We start from the raw sequence: 25,095 nt of genomic DNA, 5'->3' as shown, positions 1-25,095 counted from the left end.
TCCACGGCCAGGGTTGCAGAGCAGGGAAGGTGCTGGGGACGGGAGACAATTCGTGGGATAAGCAGGACAGAGCAATTAAGAAACAAAATCCACATGGCCCCTGGATCACACAGGGTTTTCTTGTTATTTTGATTTTTTTTTTAACCAGTAGCCTGCAGGTCGCAAGTATGGAAATACAGGAGAATCTTACACCAGCAAAAAAGCAAACCCACAGTGAGCAGCGTAAAAGGCCCTGCAGGACACAGCAGGGAGGAGAGCACCAGGGAAGCTGCATAGCCAGGGCCTGATGTTGTGCAAGCTCCACCAGTGACACTGGGTTTGGTTAACGTCTTTTCTTCAGCCCATCTTTCTTCCATTAAGTCAGTCATGAAATCTTTTCTACTATGTCCATCTTCTGCATCAAATCATTTGCAAAGTCAGAAGGGGATGGATGCCGCTGCCTCGGTGGCTCTGCAGGTCTGGCCCTCATTGGACTCCTTTGCCAGACAGCCCGAAAAACAGTTTCAGTACCAAGAGTAGTTTGGGGGTTGTTCACTTCAGCTCTTACTACTGACAGCGAGCAGCAGGTCCCCCAGTGTCTGTGTTTCTCCTCAACCACCCAAGCGGCACAGTCAGGTGCCTGGTGCCACTAAAGCAGAGCAAGCTAGGAAGCTGATGGAGTCATTCACCAGCCAGGCACCCCCAGCCAGCCTCTCTGTGAGAGGTATATAATAAAAATGACAGATAGGACAAGGATGGCACAGGCAGAACAGGGGGTAATATCTCCTCTGATGCTCCTAAACCCATCCAGGGCTTGGTGGTGGGCTGGTGACTGGACTCTCACCACTGGCAGCCCACTTCCCCAGGGGGTGGCCATGTCTCTGGGCTTCTCCCACGGCACCCCTGGTGTCCCCTCTGCATCCCCCAATGCACCCCCAGCTGACAGGCCTCACAGTGCTCGCTCTCGTGGGGTGCACTGTGCCCCCTGGCCCCAGCCTCCTGCAAGAAGGGGTGAGCGATGTCCTCGACGTAGCACTTCTGCCAGATGCTGACAACCAAATCTGACAAGATCTGCCGGGCACTCTCCTGGCTGAAAACCAACTCTGCCCACACTCAGCACTGGTGGCACTGCTGCTTGAAGGTCCTCGTCTTCACCTGGCCCCCTGCCCCAGCCTGGTCCAGGTGGGTCTGGAAGAGGATGACAGCCTGGGCTGAGCTCCAGAAATGCTCACAGCGGGAGCAGCAGAAGCTGAAAGAGAGGAGAGCCTGAGTGGTGGGATGGAGGCTGCCACAGGGAGAGGAGCACAGAGCTATGGGGCTGGCCACACCATCACACCACATCTGGAAGCACCCAGTGCCCCCTGGCCTGCCCCATGGGCATGTGTGTCCAGGGTGGTGGGATGCTGGAGGAGATGGGCAGTGAGAAGATGCCCCTGGCACGGCCCATTTGGGCACTCTCCAGCTTCCCCCCGGGCTTACTTCTTACAACCACACATCTGAATTTGGGTGCAACACCCACCACACTGCATCTCCCTCCCTTTCTGGTAACCCTCCAGTGGGGAATCAGGCCCACTCCCCCACCTCCTGCAAGATGAAGCTGGAGGCTCCCAAAATCCACCTCGCCCTCTGGGTACTGGGGAAGGACTCAGGATGCCACTGCTCAGCCCTGGGCTGTTCCTCACCCAGCACAGAAACCCTGGCTGGCTGCAGATGGAGGGGCTGACCTGCTTCCAACCCTGCCCTCTCCAAAATAGTCCCCACAGGATTACCACAGAGGGTCTGAAGCAGCAGCCTTGGTGCCCCAGTATGAGCCAAATGCCAGCCCCAGCTGCATCCCGAGCACTTCACGCGGCTGACAGCACTGCAGGAACCAAGTGCCCCAGGGCTCGGGTAGGGTTGCAAGCCATTTTACAGGCAGGAAAACTGAGACACAGCAAGGCTGCAAAAGACATGACCATCTCTGAGACTGGGCCAGGCATGGGAGATGAGGGAAGGCTCCTGTTACCACAGTGGTTTTAGAGCTCATGAGAGAGCATGAGAACCTACCAGACCCAAAGTTTTTTCCTTTAAACCCCAGGCAAGCAGGCAGAGAGAGGTGAACAGAGGCAGACTGCTTCCTCTGGGGGCAGCAGGAGCGTGCCTCCAAAACAGGGGTCTGGTGCAGTTCATAGGTAAATTCTGGCAGCTCTGCCTGTGCAGGCAGCATTCCACCTTGCCCTCTGAACCCGTCCTTTGCTAAAGACCAGGGCTGGCTGCCCCCATCCCCGCTGCTCTCACCTGGCCAAGCCATGCTCCTCCACCACCTGCGTCCAGCCCCAGGGCAGGCTTCAGGAGTGAGACCCTGGACCATCTTCAGGTCCCACTCATCCTCTGGCTTCACCTTATCTATCAGGTCATAAAATATCTCCCTCCAGGTGTCCATCCACAGTGGGTCCATCTCTCCTGGGGGCTGAGCTTGCTGTCTGGGCACGGGGCAGCGAGTGCCTGGAGGTGCCCAGCTGCCCCTGCTGCCTGCCCAGGCAGGAGCCCTGGGCTGGACTGGATGAGTTGGCAGCAGGCAGGGAGCCAAAGCCCGAGCACAAGACATGAAACCAAAAGGAGTTTTGCCCATAGTGCCCAAACAGTTCTTCTCCAGCTCCTGCATGTATTTTTCCACCTACAATGAGCAGCGAGGGGCAATGGGTCCCTGGCCCTGCCCATGCACTGCCCGCAGGGCATCACCCACCAGGGATAGAAGCGAGGGGACAGTCTTGCCTAACACAAAAAGTCAGGCAACCACAACACACAAAGAGGAAGAAACAAAAAAAAGTGTTTCAACAGCAAGGTTACCCTGAGGGCTCCCTGCCACAGGGGGATGCACAGTGGGGTCAGGAGAGCAATCAGGCTGTTGACATGAAAAAGAAATCCAGGAGACGCTCTGAACTTTGGGTCAGGGGGAGATCATACCAGAGGAGTCCCAGTCTCTGCTGCCTCACTTCTGATTTTCCCCACCACTTGCCCACCCCAGGACCCGAGGGCAGATGGACCTTGTAGCCCAACAATTGCGATTTCCCTGTAATTGACCTAACAGAGCAGAGACTTGAGACTTGCTGATGCAACCTTCCTGTGCTTGCCAACCTTGGGCACCCTTTGCCCCCACTATAGGGTGCCCAGCCAGCTGGGAGGGGTTTGTGTTTGCCGGAGTGTTTTTCAGAGCCATAGTCATAGAACCATAGAATGGTTTGGGTTGGAAGGGTCCTTAAAGGTCATCTGGTTCCAACCCCCGTGCCATGCACAGGACACCTTCCACTAGACCAGGTTGCTCAAGCCTCATCCAGCCTGGCCTTGAACACTTTCAGGGAGGGGGCATCCACAACTTCTCTGAGCAACCTGTTCCAGTCTCTCACTAACCTCACAGTAAATAATTTCTTCCTAATATCTCATCTAAATCTACCCTCTTTTAGTTTAAAACAGTTACCCCTCATCCTATCACCCCCTAATAAAGTGTCCCCTTGCAAAAGCTCAGCACCTGGGTGTTTCTGGAGGATGAAGCGATCTTGGGGGCCCTGATGACGCAAGGGACATCCACCGGTGCACAGGGCCAGGGCAGATGCTCCTGTACACAGCTCATAAGAGGCAATGCCAGCCTCCATGGGCACTGGCTGCCCATGACTTCACTGCAAACCTCCAGCTCAAGGTGCCCCTCAGCTGCTTTGAGCGCCCAGTTTCACCAAGGCCAAAGGCAAGAGAGCATCAGGAAGTATCCAATGTATTCCAGTGTATCCCTGGAAGCTGAGCCCAGCTGGTGGATAAAGGCAGCCCCCAGCTTCCCTCTGAGCTGCTCACACATACCTCAAAAAGGTTTTGGAACAACTAAAAAGGCTGAGGAGAAAGGGCTTGTTTTATTCTTGCAAGCACACTCATCCTTTGTATAGGACAGCTGAGGGTCATCCTCACGCAGAGTATGTCCCATAAGAAACCATCAGACCCACCAGGCTCACCGAGGCTGTGGGATGAGGTGCCTGGCTGAGGGTCCCCAATGCGTCCCTGTCCCCCCATGAGCTGGGGAACCCTTGCCATGCCACGAGCGAGGGCTGGCCTTGGGCACTCAATTTTCCAGGTGCTCCATCAGCCCCCACAGCCATCGCCCCTGTTCCTCTTTGCAAGCCCCAGCTCCCACTTCTCCCACTTCCCACTTCTTGGTGAAATAAGGCAGGACAAAGAGGAGCACTGCCAAAACACAGAGCAAAGAGCTGCACCAGCAGCATTTCCAGGGAAGTTGCTAGCAAAGGGCGAGGGGTGGTGGGTTGGGGTTGGATAGAGCCTCATGCCCTGACTTTTCAGGGTGCAATGGGTCATGGCCTCATCTGCATCCATCAAGGGCTCCCAGGCATCCAACACCAAGGCCAGCCTCGACTCTCTGCAAACGCAGCCCCACCACCGGCGCATCCACCCTGACTTCCAGGAGGTCAGAGGGCTGGATGGGCAGGCGGTAGAAGTTGAGGATCTTTAGCACCAGGTTGTGCAGAAGCCTCTCCATGGTCTCCTGGCTGAATCTGGGCTCCTCCAGTCAGGGGTCGGGGCACTGCCTGCACGCCTGGCAAAAGGCTTGCATCCACACCATGCCCTGGCCCCAGTGCTTGCACATGTGCAACAGGACATGCACTTCGGCTGAGGACCACTCATGAAAGCACTGGGAGCACTGAAACCTGCCAGGGCACGGAGGAGACCAGCTCATCCCAGGCTGCCCATGCTGAGCCGGTGGCTTCCTGTGCAGTCAGCAGGGACCAGGACAGCCAGAGCTGATGGATTAACTTCACCCATGCAGGCTTTACATCAAACTGTCCTTCCCCTAACGGCATGATGCCAGTCTGGGGAGTTCAACACAGATGTAAGCTCAGGGCTGGCCCCAGCATTACAGATTTTAGGAGCCAGGCTGCATGCTGAGACCATCCCGCTCCCCTTTCCTAGCCCATCCTGGTCCCACTGCCAGGAGCAGGGGTCCTTGGGCGGGAAGCATCAAGGCCCCAGGTCTATGTGGGGCTCCAGCCCCTCACCTGTGCTGGCTCATCACAGCTCAGCGGAAAGCCAACACCAAGCCCAGGGCTGGGGAAGTCAAAAAAACAAAGAAAAATAGAAGGAAGGTGTGGGTGGAGGCTGCAGGGCAGGTAAGGAGATGTTTTGAGAAGTCAAAAGGTGTGTAACCCGCAGCTCTTTGTCTTGCACAATCTGCCTGGGGGCTGGCAGCCAAGGTCTGTATTTGCTGCCACCTGGGAAGGGTGGCCGGTCGATGCCCAAGGTCCTGCCTGGAATGGAAATGGTTGGGATGGGGCCTCTCATCAACAATGCAGAGCCACAGCCTCTCTCTGCCTCAGGACTTAATGATCTAAAAGGTCTTTTCCAACCTAAACGATTCTATGATTCTGTGACCCTGCAGCCTGGTGCAGATGCAGGGAATGCTGAGGCATTGGCCCATGTCCCAGCAGACAGAGGCACTCCCTCTCCTCATCCTCTGGGTGCAAACCCAGAAGATTTGGCTCTAGTGTGGTATAACTATATTCACTGAAGAAGCTCTTTGTATCTTGACAGCAACATGGAGAAACTTTGGCCAAATACCAGCTGCCCTTTGGCTCTGTGGAGCTGCCACACTCCCCTCCCTTCCAATTTTCGTGATTTTTTTCCAGTTTGGCAAAAATCCAACAAGCTTGGAAAAAAACAGGAAAACCCCTCCCAGCCTCACCCACCTCCAAACCACCCCTTTCGTGTCAAAAGCTGTTCCCTACAAGCAAACTTTGAGAAAGCGAAAGGTCCACATGGCAGCCCATCATCCCTGGTCCCACTCCAACCAGGACCGAGGCAGAAGCCCCCTTCCTCCCATGTGCACGGTGCTGCACAAACTCCTTCCAGCAAGGCTTGAGGACATGCACCTGCAGGCTATCATTCTCCTGAAGCATCCACAGGTCTGTTAAATGCATATCTGCAATCTTTGCTGCCAAAATGTCCTGTCAGGTCCCCATGGTCCCACCAGAGGCTGGGGTCAGGGTCAAGCTTTTCTGGGTGCTAATACATGTGTGCAACTTTCTTTTCCCCAAACCTTTCCTCCTTGTGCAATGTCTTTGTGCTTGGAGAAGAACCTTTACTCCTGCATGAGCAGCACCACCCCATCCCGATCCCTGTGTCAACAGACTCTGCTGACATTGGACCAAGTCCTGGCTGGGTGAAATGTCCCCCAAAGCAAGGACAAGGTGAGTTTCCCCAAGCTCCATGCATGAACCCCCAGCCCTGCTGAAGCTGTGCTCTCGTGATGCTGCTCTGGCCATAGGCAGAGAGGTTGGAACAGCAACCCCCTGCCAGGCTGCCCATGCCCATCACTGTCACAGCAGCAGGGGCAAACCATCAGAGATTGTGCCCAGCACAAGAATAACGGAAGCGAAACCCACCAAAAACGCAGGACTCAGCAGCTGACAAAGCCCCAGGTAGCCTTATCTCTCTCGATAGCTGCCACCAAGCACCGGCTGTTTTTAACAACTTTCAGCCAACTCGAGCAGAAAAAGGTCTGACCTGAAACCGCAGGGTGGAAAGTTGGGGAGGATGGCACCGCACGTCAAACTGAAAGAGGGGAGGTGTGCTCTGAGCTGAGAGCACCTAGGGAAGGTATAAACACAGGGGCCAGGCTGCCTGCAGCCCTCTGCCCCCCAGCTCACCCCTCTCTGGGTGCACAGGTCCCCCAGGACGTCCCGTGGAGAGCAACCCGTGACAGGGAGCAGGTTAAATAAGATGCCAAACCATAACTCGTCTTGAGTTGGAGAAAGATCTGCAGCTTGATAAAGCAAGCTCAGCTGGCCATGGAAATAAGACCATCTCATTTAGCGTGAAGCTTTCAGAGACCATCCTGCACACAAAGAGGGCACAAAATGCCCCAAAATGCCTGGCCTTGGAGGAAATGTGCAGGGTGGCTGCTGAGGATGAAGCCACCATGGAAAGTTATGGCAGCTCCTCGTGTTGAGCGCCCGGAGCAGCACACAGGCTCCCAGAAGCAGGGAGGGTTTAACACAAAGACTGCAGGGATATTAAAGCCTGCAGTAGGACAGACCTCCATTTTAAAAAAGGGCAGAAGGATCTAGGAATCAGGCTTCAAATACTTCGCATTGGTTTCAAATGAAGTATGCGCACATGGAAGCTCTTCTGGCTTGACACCCCAAAAGCCCGGGTGCCCCAGGCCGCAGTGCCAGCGGCTGGCCCTGCCCCGGAGCTGGCTGGGGCAGTGGGACCACTGAGGATGTGGGTGATGGCACCTGTGGCCTCGCAAGAGGGGCACGGTGGCTGCCGGCAGTAGGTGACAGCAGCCGTGAGGTCTTAAGAGGCACCAGGACATTAAGCTCATATTCCAGATCCCAAAAGGGAGGTAGGCAGCGTAGATAAGTCCCAGTAACGACAGGCTGGCAGGGAGGGTCTGACCTTTCCTGCAGGAAGGGAAAGGCCAGCGAGTTATTTGTACCAAGAGCCCTCCAGCACCTTCACAGCATGTGCTGCCCCTCCTGTGAGAGTGGAGGGAGGTGATGAGGTCCAGGGCCAGAGCCCATCTCCAGCTTCGAGGTTCTTCCCTGCTTTGAGGTCCTTCCACCCTTGATTACACCCTGATGCTACAACCTGGGGCAGGACTAGAAGGAAGGAAGGAAAGGAGGTTTCCTGGAAGCCAAGGTCTTCAGGATCTTTATGGAGAGCTAGCAAAGCCCTAACCTGTGGATAAGACATGAGTAACCTTCCCAAGAACCCTGCCACGGGGACATGGGGTCCCACTTGGGCTGGGGCAGCGCCCTACAAGCAGGATGCTGAAGGAAGTGTCATCCCACCAGCGTTTCTGATGCTCATAGGTGGGGACTGGGGGACATCCCTGTCTCAGGTCTGGTGTGTGGGGAGGAAGAGAGGGAGCAGCAGATCTCCCTGGCCCCACTCCTACTCCTTTCCCAGAGCACGGGGGCCCCATTTCTATGGGTTCACTATAGAAGACCTCTTCATGCACCCCACCAGAGAGGGGTCTCCAGGGCAGCAAATCTCTTAGCGCAGAAAGCTGACACCATGCAGTGCCTGGCATTGCCGTGCCACAGCATGGTGTGGTGAGCCAGCAGCAGCAGGGTGACCGGGACAGGACCAACTGCCCCGCAGCATCTGCTCGTCCCCTTGGAACCCTCTGTGTTAGGGGCTGAGATTTACCCGGGAGTGGTTGAATGCAGTAAAAACCTAAAAGTTTTGACATCTCCCCTTTACTTTGAGGGCAGCCGTGCCTCTGTTGAACACCTTGGGCTATTTTGAGGAGGAGGAGCCCCCTGGGGGGGCACCCCTCCCACCTGGCACTCTCACATTCACCCAAACAAACCAATCACTTCATCTAGGGGATCTGTGGTTTCGGCTCAGCCCTTCCTCCCCAAGGCTGCTGCCATGGGGTGGAGGGATGCTCCCCACCAGGGCAGACACCACTCTCTGTGCTGCCCACCCTGGGGGGCAAAACGCTGCCCCTTAGGCACGCAGCTCAAGGGGGGGCCAGTGGCACCCCTTGCATGTGGAGAGGCCCCTGCCTCCAAAACCCAGCTGTGATGGAAACCAGCCCCCCATTACGTCATGGCAACACAACTCAAATCACAACTCACGATGCGCCAAGCCCTCAGAGTCATCTCTGAGAAGGAGCCCGGTGCTGGTCCCTCTATTAAAGCCTTTGACTTGCTTTTACTAAAGGGACTTTCCCAGAACCACCCACAGAGCCGAAACTGCTTTGACGTCCTGTTCCACTTCACACAAACCTCCCAGCACTGCCCGAGCACCTTGTCTCTTACTGGCACCCACCTGGAAACAAAAGCTGCTCCTGCAAGTCCCCTTGCAGCCTGGACTCAGCAGGGACCAGGGACGAGTCCTGTCCCAGTCCTGGCACGACCCCACTGGGCTGGAGACTCCCTGACAGGGACGGACCCTGCCAAACCTTTCCATCCCGGCGTGCTGGTTGTGGGTCCTCCGCGGGATGCGTGAAGGAGGCAAACACAAGTCACAGCCCAGGCGGTAATTTCCCTGCTGCTTTCGCACAGCCTGAAATTATTTTTTACTTCAGCTCCCATGCCTACGTGAGCTGCCCAGGTGAAAGGGGGAAGGTTTCCAGAGGCTCCTTATCCTCCTCTCCAGCTCTCGCTGCGTGTCAGCCTCCTCATCCCCTACCCCCCCCAGCCCAGGACAAAGTGCCCATGCTGTCCTGCTCGGCCCATGGGCGCTTCATCCCGGCTGTGACACCCATCCCTTCCCTGTGGGGTCACCACATACCCAGGTGGCTCCATCCTGCCAGCAGTCACTGGGAGGGGCAGAAAGGGACATTCAGCCCCAGTTCCCAGGCAGGACTGCAGAGCAGCACATCCCCTCAGCAGCGGGGATGCTCTGTCTGTGGGCACAGCAAGGCCCTAAACACTTCTCTGTCTTTCACTGCTTGTTTCATACCAGGGTTTTTTTCCCACTCTGAAGACTTCCCTCATCTTTTCCTGCACTAAACACACCCAATTCTCTTCCATCAGTCATTCTTTCAGGGTATTTTTGCTCATTTCTCCAGGTCATCATGGAGAATTTGATTTCTAACTCTCCTCCCAGGCAGCCCCTACACCCCTGATAATAGCCTTCATTTTAGCCGTGCTTCTCTAGAAAAACCCTGCTTAATGTGTCTGCCATCACGAGCTACTGATAACTGCTGATGGGGTATAGCTTCTTGGGTAGCCATCCACCCACAATGGCAGAATTTCCCATTTCCCTAATTTGCGTATGAGAGTGTCATGTAAGGCAGCATGAAGATAGTATCACTCCTGCTTTCCCTCCGGTGCTCAGCCCATCGCCCTAAGGAAGAGAAAATGAGGTTGGTTTGACACAATGTGTTCCTGCTAAATCTGTGTTCTCAGCCCCAGTGCTGCCCTTTTGGTGTTTACCACTTGGTGGCCTTACTAATTTGTTCCAGTGGTTTTCTGGGTACAGAGGAAGGCCGACTCATCTAGAGTCTTCTGGATCCTTTTTTTTCCCTTTCCTTCAAGCAAATGGTGAATTGGGCATCTGTATCCTCCTGGGACATGGCTCCATGCTAGGTCTGTGATCCCCTGTCACCCTCCAACCTTGCCACTGTTGACAGTGAACGCTTGTCACCCCATCACATGGTGAAACCCACCACCTCCAGGGACAAGCAACAGCTGTAGGATCCCTTTCAGGCTGGACAGTCTTCATAGTCAAGCCCTTGGAATAGAGGGGTGGGGTCCACCTGCCCCAGGGTAGATTTGAGGCAAAGGGGATCCTCTGGAAATGGGGATATGCCCAAGCTAGACTGTAGAGAGGGGACATTGCCCCATCACCCCCTGGACTTCTGGGATGGAGAGGGATGCTGAGCAGTGGGGAGAGATTGAAGGGAGGAGGTGGCTGTGAAGATACAGGCAGGCGCCACCCCAAATGGGTTTGGGTTCCCTGTTCATCTAGCGGGCCTCGTGACAGTCCCTGCAGGCATAAGGAGAGAGACTGGCCCCCTCCAACAAGGCTCTGCCCCAGTGCCATGGGTGGTGGGTTTGGTCTTGGGGGTGGTGGAGCCCAGGGCTCCTGCCTGGCTGGGGGGCTCAGGCTGCCTCGCTTGTCCTCCGAGCCCCCACGCACCAGGATCCGGCCTCCTGGCATCCTCCTCGAGCAGCAGATCCCGCCAAAGGGAGGAAGAGAGAGAAGGAGAAACTGTGGAGCCGACTCAAAGCAAAACTAGAGAAAGCAAAATGAGGGCGGTGGAAGGAAACGCAGATGTTCTGCAAGCCCAGAGCACGCTCGGCAAAAGCCAGGGTGAGGCTCTCAGTGGGACGGAACAGAGGAGATGCTGTGGGCCTGGACCCCTCAGGACACATCAGGGCTGTGCAAGTTGGCCATGGTTAGGGGTCCAGGCAACCTGGCCAGCAGCCCACCTTCCCATCAACCACCCATGGCACCCCCCAGCTCACCCCAGCCTGTCCCCTCCAGGACCGACAGCTGCTTTCCCAGCGAGACAAGGCCATGGCAATGCTCCCCGGACAGGGGACAGACCACTCCCACCCCAAGATCATCCCATTATCCCAGGGGCCAAATAACCCACACACCCCGCTGCAGCACCTCCAGCCCAACCTCTCCAAAACCAAAACACATCTCTGAGATCTCCCAGTGGCAAGGACGGTCCTCACTTGTAAGTGACCTTACTGCTACACAACCTTCTCCCCCCAGCATCTGCAACGTCCCATTTTGCAGGAATGGTGCTTTGCTGCTCCATGGCATGGCTTTCCCTGAAGACACAAGCAGCAGGAGAGGTCTTCCTCTCCATCTTCATCTGTCTGCACAGTTTTCTTGAGACCTGGGTTTTGAGCTCGGGTTTCTTTAAGAGGTGCTTGCTCACATGTTGTTCCCAATCACCTTTAATCAAGGCTGGGGTGTATAAGGAGCCAGGCTGGCTCTCAAACATCTGTATGGGGGATTTTGCTTGCTGAGGTGTAGCTCAGGTGTGCTGAAGTCAGACATCCAGCTTCCTGTGGATGAAGACAGGGATCAGCCTCAGCTCTCTGAGGTCTCCCAGCAGGGTCTGGCAGTTCCCCATCAGCAAGACCCCAGTCGGGGACTGGGGATGAGCTCTGCTCTCCGGAGGTACCAGCTGGCGTGTGGTCCCAGGGAGCTGACAAAGCATTTTGACACCGATGCTGGTGGCAGCCACTCCTCGTGGGAGCTCTGGGTGTCCACGGTTGGAAGTGGTTGCTGCAATTGCCAGACCAGAGTGTGCAGGAAGCACAGCAGCTTTGGCACCCACAGCCGCCCCCTCAGCTGCACCCAGGTCCTGGCGTGGAAGGAGCTGTGGCACACGGATGGCAGGGGTCTGGGGCTGGCCAAGGGGCTGTGTCTGCAGCGGTGTGCATGTCCTCACAGTAAGGGAGGCGGGGTATGTATTTAGCATACAGTAGCTGTGTAAATCTAAGGGTGTGTACATAGATTTGCCTGAGGAGCTGTGTCCACATTTGTGTTCATGAGCACTTGTGTGTGCTTGCACAAAAGGGTACCTGGCTAGGCTGGGGATGTTTGCTCTGGGGTGATATAGGAAAAAAAAAATTGGAATCCCCCCCAGTTTGGCTGCTGTGCCCTTGTGAGCACAAAGCAAAGCATGGGGGAAGGGGCTGTCAGGAGCATCCTTTATCACTCATAGTCATGATGCTGGCAGGAATGAGGTGGGCAGACCCAAACCTATACCCTGTCCCCTCTGGCCTTTCAGGAGTCATTCCCGGAGACGGCACATCCTGAGAGCAAGTAAAAGTCAGGTCTAGGTGCTATTTAATTTTACAGGGCTCTGTTCTTCTCCTGCTTTCATTGCTGTAAGCCTCAATTTTCCCAAAAAGGTATGCTGAGGACCAGACCGGGCCCCTGCTCTGACTCTGTCGGTGAGCAGTGGCTCTGCAGCACAGGGCTTAGCTCCAGCGGCTGCAGCTGCTGCAGGGAGCGAGGTCAAAAATCAAAGCCAGGTGGCAGGGTCTGCCTAACCGCTCGGCAGCAAACCTCTTCTCCGCAACCCAAACCAAAGACCACTGAAACCCTGCCACCCACGCCCCTCCAGAGCCAGCAAAGCAGCTGCAGCAGGAAGTATGTACCCCCAAACCATACCAAGCCCATCACAGCCCAGCCTCTTCCTAGTGCAGGCAGGGGAAGCCTGCAGCAAGACGTGAGGTGTCAGCTCAGCCCACCCAGAAAACCTGAGGCAAGCCTTGGCATCATAGGTGGAAATGAGTTTGCTTGGGTCCCTGCTTAGTCTGGAGTGGAGAAAAGGGGCATAAACCTGTCAGTTGGCACAAATAGCGGGCTGCCAGCTGGTATGGGTGCAGTGGTGGGCAGACGAAGGAGGGCCGTGATACGGAGCGAGGGGCAGGGGAAGGAGGGATGTGGGATGGTGGAGCTGGGAAAGCCAGAACTGGGGACTCCTCAGGATGGGAGGTAAAATAGCTTCCTCCAGATCCTGCGCAGTGACTCCAGGAAGACTGAACTACTATCATCACGCTGGAGGGAGAGTCAAAACCAGGGGTGGCTGCTCTCCTGGCTTGCACGGAAAGACAGGAGCAGCTCCTTCACACAACTGCGCTGGGGTCTCCATCCCTGAGCAGGATGCTGGGGCATGGGAGCTGACACTCATCTCAGGGCACTGCTTGGTTTGGGGATGCACAGTTGGGGGCTTGAAACCTGCATCCCACCTGGAGCTTATCGCAGCTCTATTCCTGCTCTGGCCAGCACAGCCAGTGCTATGCCCAGCACAGGGGACCATAGATCAGGTCTCTGCCAGTGCTGGGCACCCTGTCCTCCAAACCGGGATGAGAGACGGTGCCCGGTAGCCTGGAGCATCTCCACCACTCAGCCCACACACACCCAGGCCTCAGCCTTGCTCCCTTCAAGGGGCAGGATTGCAGCCAGGCTGCTGGGGGGCTGCAGGGGCACAGGCACTGCCACAGGCTGCGTGTTCTCCCATCCCAAATGGCAGCAGGAGGTGCTCTTGCTACACCTCTGCCACCACTGGATGGCTTGGGAGCCTGCGACCAGCTGCAGACCATCCACCAAGAGGGGAAGGTACCCCAGCCCCAACCATTCCTGGAGGAGCTGTGGCTGCCGCCGGGGCATGCAGGAAGGGCTGAAGACCCAGCACCTCTGCTGCCCAAGAGGCAGGACAGAAAACATGAAGCAGGACCCACTCTCTCACCAGCATCGTGTCTGACGGGAAAGCCAAAACCAAAACTGCTGACTGAGCTCCTGCATCTTGCCTGCGGAGGCTGCCTCGGCTTTCCGGGCGAGCCGAGCCTGGCCAGCCACAGCGGGTTGGAGCTGCTGGGGTTGCATGGTCACATGCCAGGGTAAGGAGTAGGGCTGCTGCTTGCAAACAGTCCCACCAGGCTGAGCTGCTTATTGGCATGAGTAAATCTTGTGGGACCAAGCGGAGCCACCGTATCCACCCTCCTGCTTTGAGGAACAGTGAAAACCATCCCAGACAGATGTTCATCCCATCTGGTTCCCTCTGGAGGTTTCTGAAGGAGTTTCCAGCTCCTGCAGGGAACGAACTGCAGTGCCTGGCATGCCTCACCCCTTCCCCCAGCACCTGGGCTGGCTCCTGCAAGGCTGCGCTGGTTTTACTGGGGGTAAGGGAAAAAGAAACCTGCTGACTGTGCCGCCAAATTGTGAGATGCAAATGACTCTTCTCTGTTTCCGCTGGGTTTCACTGCCTCCCAGCAGGTCTCTGCTGCCTCCAAATCCTCTCCTTACCAGGGTTTCTCCCCTCTCGAGTAGTTGTTGCTGCTCTCTGTTCCAGTTTCTGGCAGGTGGCACATCCCCAGCATCGCTTTTGAGAGGGGAAAATGGGAGTTTGGAACCAGAAAGCTGCACTGAGCACGATGCCATGAGCCTTGCCCTGGCTGATGGCAGCCAGGCCCCCGGCATGGCAGGGATGCTCGTCCCTATCTGAGCAAGGACCCCGAGACCAGCCTGGTAAGGGGGAGCTTGGTTTGCAGCTGCATTTGGGGGCCAGCCTAGACAGTGGCAAGAGGAAAAAGAGCAGCTTCTTCTCTAAATTATTAAGAGCAGCTTCGTGGAAGAGCAGCTTGCGTATCACATAGAGAGGCCCAGGAACCACAACAGACGCTGCCACCTCCCGGCTCTCGCCTGCGCGCTGCCAAGAGCCGTTATTTGCCTGCCCACGCGCTTGCCATCACGAGTCAACAAACTCCCCGGACGTGAAACCCTTTATTCACCCCCCCCCAGGGCCAGATCCGTCTCCCACCTGTGGAGGGAGGGACGGATGCAGGGGTAGATTTCCCCTCTTGCAGAGGAGGAAAATGCCCAGAGAGGAGCAAAATGCCCAGAGAGAGGAGGAAAACTAGCTGCCTGCTTCCCAGGGGTTTCTTTAAATAGCAGTACACAAGGCAGTCTCTGCCCCAGGTGAGGAGAAGCCCTCAGCCCCAGGCTCTTGCAAGTGGCATCTCCCAGGATCCACTCCAGCACTGGCCTCCAGTGTTTCCTCCCACAGTCGTGCTTTGTCAGTTGGGTCAGACCCGGGTGAGGGAAGCAGCGTGGCCACTCTGGAAAGCCACAGACAGAAGTAGAAAACCGAGGTGGGTTGTAAATTGCCTTTGGCCCAGCCCTGTGGGCATCGCTGCTCTGCCCCAAGCCCATCCTCCCTGCCCTGAGTGAAGAGGTGGCACATGGAGCGCAGCAGGGACCTTCCTCATCCCCTGGTACCCACCCCATGGCCATGATCCCACTGTGGCCAGGACTGTCCGATACCAACTCCAGCAGCGGTGCCTCTGTCACTCTGGTCCTTGCACACTGGATTTTTTCCCAAACCACAGTGGGAGCAAGGGGCCGGGGCACCCTGTCCCTGCCCGCACCCCTCGGCAGGGAGGGACCCTGACCCTCAGCAGGGCTGCAACTGCAGCTGCTGAGTCTTCTCGTCCTGGTGTTTCTTCCCCCGCTCCGGCGTGACAGGTTTATCCTCTGAGAAGATGATGGTGGCATATTCGGTCTGGTCAACAGGCTGGGTCTCAGGAGGCACCTGGCTGCGTTTGTCCCTCTGAAAATCCAGCACGCCATAGTCCACAGTGGACACAGACACCATGGGGGGCTTCTCTTCCTTCTGCAACAAAACCTCATCAGGGCACTTCATCATCCGGAGGTACCTGCCATCCCCAGCACAAGCCCCCTTTTTACAGCAAGTGCCAAAACCAGCTCTGAAGCATCCCAGGAGGGCAAGACCAATACAAAGCAGAAAGACGCACAGACCTGGGATAGCATTTGCCCAGAGAAACCAGACTGTGAGCTTTGGGGTCACCACCAAGACCCTGTGGGTCTCAGCTCTCTGCCTGCCCAGGCATTGAAGTCACGGTCATGCTAGGAGCCCTTTTCCCACCTCTCCATTGGGCTCTGGGCCAGCACAGGGTGCATGAGGGTTGCCCAGGGCCAAGTTTGCTCAGCCGGGATAGAGGAGATGAATGGGCGACCTACTCACTGCCTTCAGCTACCTAACAGGTTTGGAGAGAAGATCAAGCCAGACTCCTCCCTGCAGTGCCCAGCAAAAGGAAGAGAGGAAACTGGGACTAGCTGTAGCAAGAGAAATTTTAGCTTAATATAGGGGGCGGTGGGGAATGTTATCTCTCATTTTCTACAGCAACACAATCCACTGTCAAAGACAACCCTGCTTTGAGCAAGGGCTGGTTACAGAGATCTCATCCTACCTCAGGCAGTTTTTTGATTGTGATGAGGCTGTGCTGCAGGTGCAAAAAAGCAGTTGTAGCTGTGCAGAAAAGATTGAGCAGCATCAGAGAAGACAAGAGAAGCGAGAAGCCTGTGAAGGGCTGATAAAGGGAGGCCCTGCACCCTCCGCACCCCAGCGATGCCGCGATGCTCCCCTGCAGCACGGCACGGACGGAAAACTCACCGCTGGCATGTTTTCACTTGGTGGTTTCTGCACATCTGCAAGGTAACAGATTTGGTTAGAACATGCTTGTGTGCCAGGACAGCGTGAGCATCCGGGGCTGGGGCTAACCCAGCCCCCAGGTCCTAAGAGAGCACTGGACACCATAACCATTGCACCACGCTTCCTCCTTCTCCAATGAGGGTCTAACACCCTGAGCACTAGAAGGACAAGTGAGATACCAGCCCATGGTCTAGGGTTTAACTGAGATTAGTGGGGTGCAATTCCTCAGGGGTCCCCTCTGGGAGAGCCCTCCTGGCTGCCCATAGTGTGGTCAAGGCAATGCCCAGTGCTGAGGCAAGGAGACAAGATGCCCTGAAGGTGCCCGGGCAAGATGCATGGGAGGGACTCACATGCAGTATTAAGGCACCATGCTAACGAGTGGTTCAGGGCCACAGCGCGTGGTCTGGGGGCTCTACAAAGGGCAAGCATGGCCCAAAGTACCCTTCTCCTTTAGACATGGAGATACCTGTCCCATGGGGACATGCCACAGCTGAGTTTAGCACATTGAACCTGCCCGTGTACCCCAGGGAGCTGCAGCCATCTGCCTGCCCCTGGCTTCAAGCTGGGTTTGTTGGAAAGCATCACTCTGTCACGTCCCCTGGCAGACCGAGCCCCCTTGGCACAGCACAGCCCCCACAGGGGATCATACCTCCTCTCCTGTATGTGACAGTGAGGTAGCCAAAGATCAGCAGCACAACCGCCCCAGCCAGCAGCAGGATGCCCAGGAGCATGGCCTTGACATGGTCCGGGGGATTGTTTTCCTCTGTCTCAGGATCGTCGGTGGCGTTTGTCTTCTGAGGGGCTGCTGTAATAGGAATCCAAAAAAGGGGGAACAAAACAGCAGGTCAGGAGGGTAAAATGGCCTCTGTAGTCCCTGGGAAAGTCAACAGGGGAACACAGGGACTGTCCCCAGAAAGGGCTCAGTCCCAGGCAGGCTGCCACAGCCCCACCATCCCTCCAGGGGTCCTGAATTTGGGCTGCCATGGGGGATGTTTTGGCCATGTCCCACTCCTTCCCATTGCAGGTGGTAAGGATGATCCCACACCGCCGGGAGCTGGGGTACAAGGGGTCAAAGCACTGCAGTCCCGTGGGATGACCCCATGCCCAGCAGAGCCCTGTGGAGGATGCGGCTTCCCCCAAGCCTCCCAGCTGCTTCCACGTCCTGGGGCCAGCACAGCTTCAGCTCATGTCAGGAGGAGATGTTGAGAAAGACAGTAACTTTTGCAAGGTTTTTCCTTTTTATAAAAGGCCACCTTCAGCCCCCCAAAGCCTCCATGCTGCCCAGCAAGTGCGTGGCATATCTTCCTGCAAGATCTCAGTCTCCCACGCCATGGGGCTACAAGACCCTCCCAGGGCATGGGTTTGCAAGAACAGTATCTACATCAACACCAGCTGTTCAAGGGATCTGAGCCCTGGTCATCACCCAAAACACAAGCCCTGTCCCCAAATAAAGGAGCTGTTCAGGGGTACAGGCAGGTCCCTGTGCTGGTCTCCTGCCTCTGTCTATGGATAAGGACTCTCACTCCTCCTCACAGCATCGTTGGGGACGCAGCCCCAGCAGGATGAAGCCCTCCTGCCTCAGGGCCAGATCCAGCCGCAGTGTGGATGGGGGATCACAGCCTGCGGCCTTGGGCATCGACCAGGCATGCAAAGGAGAGGGGAAGGGGCAGAGCTGTGCTCTCCTGACCTGCACCATGTCCTCCCCCAGCAGGGTACTGCCCGCCTTGTGCCCTGGGGCTGCAGTGTGCCTGGGGGCCATAGCACCACCGGACAACACCAACGACCTGTCCCCATCAGCCCAGCCCCCAGGCTGACCTGTGACCACCAGGTGGGACCGGTTGCTCTCCATCACTTTATCGGGTTCAAAGAAAGTGATCAGTCCACAGTAGTAGGAGCCCGAGTCATTCTGGTGAAGGTTCAGGATCTCGATCTTGAAGGCAGGAGTGTGGTTGGTGAGCAGGTACTTCCCTGTGTCCATCGGGGGGTTATTCCGGCTGATCTCAGCAATTTTTTGGGCTTGGCTATGGTTGGTCTCCTTGTACCAATTGAGGCTGTACTCTGAGACAGAGTCGCTCTCCACAGAGATGTTGCAGAAGAAGGTGGCTGATTCGCCTGCAGGGCGAGTTAACACAGCTGGGAATAAGGTCACTGTTTGGGAGAGAGGAAACAAGGAACAGACATGGTTATAGTGGGCACAGGTCTCAGAAACAGCCGTACCCCCTGTGCAGGAACCAGGGGTGCAAAGAGGGTGAGAGCCCACCATCACCCTCACTAGCACCTCATCCTACGGAGAAGCGATGGGCTCCTATGTCCCAAGCCCAGAGGCTCCACACATTCCTCAGCTGTTTCACCCTCAGCTCCTAAAGATCCCTACAGGGATTTATAAAAACCTGCTGGCAAGCATTTGCAAAGCCCAGCCCCATGCCATCGCCAGCACCCAGCTCACCTGCAGCCAGGCTCTGGGGTTTGCCAGCGACGCAGGCAGCCTGATGCTTGGCCAGTCCACAGCATCACCCCAAATCACAGGGAGGTACATCACAGAATCATAGAATCATAGAATGCTTTGGGATGGAAGGGACCTTTAGAGGTCATCTAGTCCAACCCCCCTGCAGTGAGCAGGGACACCGCTAACCAGATCAGGTTGCTCAGAGCCCCGGCCAACCTGGTCTTGAATGTTTCCAGGGATGGGGCATCCACTACCTCTCTGGGCAACCTGTTCCAGTGTTTCACCACCCTCATTGGAAAGAACTTCTTCCTTATATCTAGTCTAAACCTACCCTGGTTTAGTTTAAAACCATTACCCCTTGTCCTGTCACAGCAGGCCTTGCTAAAAAGATTGTCCCCATCTTTCCTATAGGCCCCCTTTAGGTACTGAAAGGCCGCAATCAGGTCTCCCCACAGCCTTCTCTTCTCCAGGCTGAACAAGGCCAACTCTCCCAGCCTGTCCTCATAGGAGAGGTGCTCCAGCCCTCAGATCATTTTTGTGGCCTCCTCTAGACCCGCTCCAACAGGTCCATGTCCATCTTGCGCTGAGGGCCCCAGAGCTGGATGCAGTGCATCAGCCCCTGCCTCTCCCGCCCTGAGTGCATTGCCTGCCAGCTGGAGGGGGGACCTTCAAGGGCAGTAACTGTACCGTGAAGTGGTTTCAGCAGAGCGAACTGTGCTCTGGTCTACATAAAATTAACGCAGAACACCGGTAGTGGGGAAAACGGACTTTGGGGGTTGTATTATTTTAAAATGTATGCTTATTTTAATGTCTGAATCATCCTTCCTCCAGCTGATGTTGTCTCTGAAAGCAAGCAAGAGGAACCAAGTCCTGGGCCAGGGCATGTGCCTGGCTGCCTGCCGGGGTGCTCCGGCTCTGCCCACTGTTCCATGCTGGGAGCACAGAGTGGGCAGGGGCTGCCCAGGGCACGGTATTTGTCATCTCCAGCCTGAGACTATCTGACAGGGCAGAGTGACCTGGATCTTACGATGCCATCCCTTGCCTGTCCCCTCCTCGTGTGTACAAGGGCAGCCAGGCACCCACCCTGGGGGTCCTGGCTGGGCTTGCCAGGCTGCTCCCAGCACAGAGGGCAGCTGGCCACAGCCGCAGCCCCCCCAGTCCTTAGCACCAGCCCTGCTGCTTCACCACATTTCCCTGCCCATGATCCCAGTGGGTTCATCCCCTCCAGGCAGCAGGGACGCTGCGAACATGGGCCGGGCTTACAACATCCCGGCTCAGCCAGCCCCATCCAACAGGACGAGGCAGCTGCTGCATTAACTTTTGTTGGAGCAATAAAAAGCAGGAAGAAGCATTTTCCACACAGGTTATCTGACCGAGTGATTGAAACCCCCAATGCTTTGAAAAGTCCTTGCCATTAAAAAATTTATCTTTCCTTTTCAGAAATCGCCACCAATAGCAGCCCTGGGGCTTGCAGGCAGAGTTAGACAGTCCCTCCTGTCCCTCCAGCACTGGCCTGAGGCCGTAGGACTGTGACTTTAGCAGGAAAGGAACCAGGACAATTCCTTGAATAGATACGGGCTTAGATGGAAAACTGGGCTGAGAAATGAGGGATGAGACTGAACAGGAGGAGGGAGGGAAGAAAGTGCCCCAGATGCCGTGGGCAGCACGGGCTGCAGCAGTGCCTGTACCAAGAGATGGAATTTTTGCGGTGTTCTGGGTTTCTTGGGTTTAACTGCAACTACTTGGCAGGCTCAGGGCTTTGCTTCCTACTCAGTGCCGCTGCCAGCAGTGAATGAAGCACACGGAGGATTTCTGAAAGCATCTTCCCAGGACCAGAAGTAACACCTGCTCCAAGGGATGCCCAGCCCTGCACCCTCCCTCAGGGCAGAAAACACCCAAAGCCACCAAAGAGATGGACTGTGAGGAAGGGGGGAGACATGGCTTCATCAGGGCTCTTGCTCACTCTGCCTGGACTCACCCCTTCCCTTCCACCTCCCCTTCTCCCTCAAATTTCACCGAGCAAAACCACACGCAGGACCCTGGCTCCCCACCCAAACCAGGAGGCACAGCCTGAAGCCATGAGAGCCAAAGCAGAAAACCCCAGACGCTGAATGGAGCTGGCAAACCCAGAGGCTCAGCATCAAACCCAAACTGTGGCCAGAGTGCCCACAATGTGGCTCTGATGCCAGACAGCATCACTGGCTGGAGACCGGTCCCCTTCTCCATCCTTTTACCCTGTTTCTACCCCAAGCATCCCCATTTCCCTTACTTCAGCGGCGCATACCCAAAAGCTTTGTGGTTTTTGCCTTCTTGATGCCAAAGCTATTTTTAACTACAAAGCTCCCAGCCCTTAGACATTTTCCACTGTCTGCGAATGACATGGGCCATGCCGGCAAGTGCGCTGCGCTCCAGTACCTACCCTGGCGGCAGACGGCCACCATGGGGCCGCAGCAGAGCAGGACGGCGTAGAGGCCGGTCAGAGCCACCTCCATGCTGCCCCACATCATCTTCAAGGCACCCGGAGCCATGGCGAGGCGATCAGACTCCTGCCCGGGCAGGCGTGACGTGCTGTGCCGTGCCGTGATGTGCTGTGCCGTGCCGTGATGTGCTGTGCCGTGATGTGCCGTGCCGTGCCGCCCCTGGCTCTCTCTGTGCTTCCTTCCCCACAGCGGTGGCTTGCTCTCCAGCTCACGCAGCAGGGGCTGGGGTGGAAATGAAACGTGCCCATCTCTGCCCCAGAGGGAAACCCGGGCTGGCTCCCGCCCCCAGCTTCCTCTCCACAGAGGCAGAGATCAGCTGAGCCAGGCCTGGCCCCTTCCCCTCCCTGCGCTCCCGGCATGTTCCCACGCAGGCACCCAGCTGCCAAGCAGCGGAGACAGGCACTGCTCAACCCGTGCCCTTTTTGGGGAAAGCTCCCAGGGATGGAGCAGGCAGGGACCACAGGGGACATATCCTCAGCTCCAAGCCTGGCCCATGAGTAAAAGGGCTCTCTCGAGCTCCTGAGCACCCATGGGTGCTCCTACTGGGTGCCCATGGCAGTGTGGCACCAGGCAGCTGGGCAGGGGCTGAGCAGCCGTGGGGCACCCTGAGTGCCTGTTGGCAGGCTGCTCCCACCGGGAAGGGATGGGAAGGGAGGGAGAAGGAGAAGGAAGAGATGGAGGAGGAAGAGAAGGAGAATGGGAAGGAGGATGGAGGAGAAGGAGAAGGAGAAGGAGAAGGAGAAGGAGAAGGAGAAGGAGAAGGAGGAGATGGAGAAGAAGAAGGTGGAGAAAGAGAAGGAGAAATTTTACCTCCTTAGGTGTGTTTCTCCACAGACAGATTTGCAGAGAGCAGGGGCAGGTGCTTGGGGCTGGGTTGCTGTTATTGGGGTGACCTTTGCAGCAGACTTCTTTAATTTCTCCACTGGCAATGTTCGCCACTCATCTTGCTGACTAATACTTGCATTGGAAATAACCAAAGGTGAAAGCATGCCGTGGCTGGCTCCTCCGCTTCTCTCAAACACAGCTTCGCTGCCCCGCAATTTTGGAAAGTGTCAGGGGAAAATTAATAATCAGGGTGAAAGATGTGATTCTCATGATGATTTCATTATTTTCCGGGCTTTCAGAAATGAGCTGTGGGGCTGGGGCTTGCTCACCTCTTGCTTGCAGACACGGCCCTGGCAGGCGAGCGGGCTAGGGGAGCCACTCCTAATTTGGGATGGCCAAGGAGTGGGTTCTGAGCTGGGGAAGGCAAGGCTCATGCTGCATTGGTGGCTCAATCCAGCCCGTCCTGAGTCCTCTTCTCAAGTCTCCTCCTGGCATTGCAGCATCACCCCTTTCTCATGAGCTTCTGACCCTGCTTGAGCCACAGAGCAAGGCTGGGGGGCTGTCCCCTCCTTGTCACCTTTCCATGCCACCGGGCTGGAGGCCACCGCCTGTCAGGGTGGCAAGGGGAGCGCTCTCAGCCATGTGCAATGGGGTTGGTGGGCTCCAAGGTGGACATCGCCTCTTCCTTTGCAATTTCCTGAATTCTCCTTAAAAAACTCCTAACTGAACTAAACTAAACTAAACTGAATTCCAGAAAACATGGAAGCTCACAGCAAAAAAGCTTTTCCACCTTGAGGCTTTGTGTCCGCAAATGGTGACACCCAGGCATCCGGTCCAGGTGTGGGGAGGCTTGTTTGGCACTTGCAACATGTTTTGGTTTCTAGAGGCGGAAGATGTGACGGGTATCACCACCGAGATCACAACGCAACGAGCCAGGGATCAGCAAGAAAAACTGGCTCATCCTCCCCCCCCGCGTGGCAGCGGAGGGCTCAGATTAAAATCATAGCACAAATTGCTCAAACTTTCCAATGCACGCTCGAAATGGGACGTAAGTTGGTACCCGGGGTGGGGAGGCCCCCCCAGCCACTAGAAACCAGTGGTGGCTAGATGGAGACCACATGGCAGTGTTTTCAGATGCTCAGGTTCCTTCGAAAACCCGTGCCCCAGTGCTCCCCCACTGCTTCTCAGCAGGCTGAGGACGAGCACCAACATCAGAGCCTTTCCAGGCTGCCTGGGGTGCAGGATGAGGTCACGTGTGGCCAGGAAGCGCTGGGCAGCTTGCAGAGCCACAAAGTGCGCAGCAGAAACCACAGGGGAGGGTGAGCCAGGAGCTCTCCAGCAGCACGCTGATGGAAAGCTTGCTCCACTGCACGAGAGAACAGGGGTTTTTTTCCCCTTTTTGCTGAAAAAAAGATTAAAAGGATGAAAAGAATAAAAGAAAATATCAATCTCGCTGCTAGGAAGCTGCTGCGGGGGAAAGCAAGGAGTAGCGGTGCCATGCCCCAGCCCAGAACGTGCCCTGGGTGCCAGCATCGTGGAGGAGCTTGGCTCTGGTCCCACAGCAGCCCCAGGGCTTTGGGCAGGGTTTGTGCCCTGCCTGCACCCTGCCTGCACCCTGCCAGGCCAACACAGCTCCCACTGGCTCCTGCACCAGCTCCAGCCATGCTGCGGCTCCCGCTCATGCTGGTAAACGCCCTCCAGTCCAAACAGAGTGGATGGCACATCTTGGTGTTAGCTGAGGGGGGTTGAAAAAGGTCCTTTGATGCTTAAAAAAATAGATTTTCTTTCTCTGAGCTGGAGTATGGCAAATTGCATGGGGCAGTCCTCTTCTATTTGGCCACCAAAAGAGCAAAAGAAGGGCTAAAAAAAGGAAGGAGAAAGAGGAATAAGTGAGAAAAGAGTTTGTTCTTCAAAACTAAGAGACAGGAACTTCAGCAAGCACGTCACACCACTTCATTGAAGCACAAATGCCCTCTTTTTCCCCAACAAGAAGCTGGCCCAATGTGTCAGCAAGGGTCCCAGCAACGCGGCTGGGACCTGGACGAGGCCCTGCTCTCCTGCAGCAATCACTGTCGGGGCACACAGCTATCGCTCTGAGCAGTCACCTCAAAGGATCAAGGATCAGTCCCAAAATGTCTTAAAAGCATCCGGGGTATTTAAGGAGCACTGAAAATTTAGAAGATGAAGAAGACAGCAATGACCAGACACCCAAGATGTAACCAGCTGAAGCCCACAGCTGAATGTCCTCAAAGCCCAGGGAAAGCAAAGCTTCCCAAATGAGATGGGTACCACAAATTACCACAAAAAGATGCTGAGGAAGAGAAACCCACAGGTTCCCAAAGATCCCTCCCCCGTTGGTTTAACTGAACACACATCTGTGAGTCTGACCCAGGCAGGAGGCGATGCGGCTGGGGCAAGAAGAGGAAATGGTTAATAGTGTTTGCAAATAAACACGGAGAGCCTTGATGTCTTTCAGATACTTCTCAGAAATTAGGAAGGCCCCTGCAAACAGTTTGCATGAGCAACACCACCTGACCCTGCGGGGAAAGACAGCGGACGGGGTGGGGGGGTGTGAGTAAGCAGCGAGTAAGCAGAGGGATGGAGCGGAGGCATGAAACTGTTCCTTTAGCGAGCGGAAATCTGCAGGGCCTGGGCAGGTCAATGGTAACTATGACATGAAGGTGCCACATTGTGTTAAGTAACTGAGGTAAATTTGCTGAATCAGAATGAGGGAGCAGAGGAACGGGGCTGCATATGCTAGGAATGTATATACTAGAAAAAGGATATAATATCGGTTAAAACCAGCCCTGTGGTCCAGCGTGAATATGCCACGTAGCCCAGTCCTGTGGTCTGCTGCAGCCAAGGTTACTCAAGATGATAAA

At 55.9% G+C, this 25,095-nt stretch overlaps 1 protein-coding gene across 1 annotated transcript; it reads right to left on the bottom strand.

Annotated features, from left to right (window-relative positions):
* Window positions 1–14,890: 14,890 nt before the first annotated feature.
* Window positions 14,891–22,238, bottom strand: PDCD1 (programmed cell death 1). The gene is made up of 6 exons (XM_035891223.1): window positions 22,199–22,238; window positions 21,328–21,610; window positions 18,278–18,610; window positions 17,112–17,267; window positions 16,424–16,458; window positions 14,891–15,622 (listed from the first exon to the last, which is right to left on the bottom strand). The coding sequence occupies exons 2-6, from the start codon at window positions 21,434–21,436 to the stop codon at window positions 15,404–15,406; spliced, it is 852 nt and encodes a 283-aa protein (XP_035747116.1). The 5' UTR covers window positions 21,437–21,610; window positions 22,199–22,238; the 3' UTR covers window positions 14,891–15,403.
* Window positions 22,239–25,095: the final 2,857 nt, after the last annotated feature.

The sequence above is a fragment of the Egretta garzetta genome, unplaced genomic scaffold (assembly GCF_000687185.1).
Source record: "Egretta garzetta isolate BGI_Z169 unplaced genomic scaffold, ASM68718v1 scaffold333, whole genome shotgun sequence".
Classification (NCBI taxonomy): Eukaryota; Metazoa; Chordata; class Aves; order Pelecaniformes; family Ardeidae; genus Egretta; species Egretta garzetta.
Note: the sequence above shows the minus strand (reverse complement) of the source record. Positions and strands in the feature narration are given on the sequence as shown.

Excerpts from the sequence above, each read along its gene's own strand:
- PDCD1 (XM_035891223.1), bottom strand. The coding sequence starts at position 21,436 with ATGGCTCCGGGTGCCTTGAAGATGATGTGGGGCAGCATGGAGGTGGCT. Across the intron at positions 18,611-21,327 it reads GGTGGCCGTCTGCCGCCAGG|TGACCTTATTCCCAGCTGTG; the intron begins GTAGGTACTGGA and ends TCTCCCAAACAG. Across the intron at positions 15,623-16,423 it reads CAAGTGAAAACATGCCAGCG|AAGGAAGAGAAGCCCCCCAT; the intron begins GTGAGTTTTCCG and ends GTTTTGTTGCAG.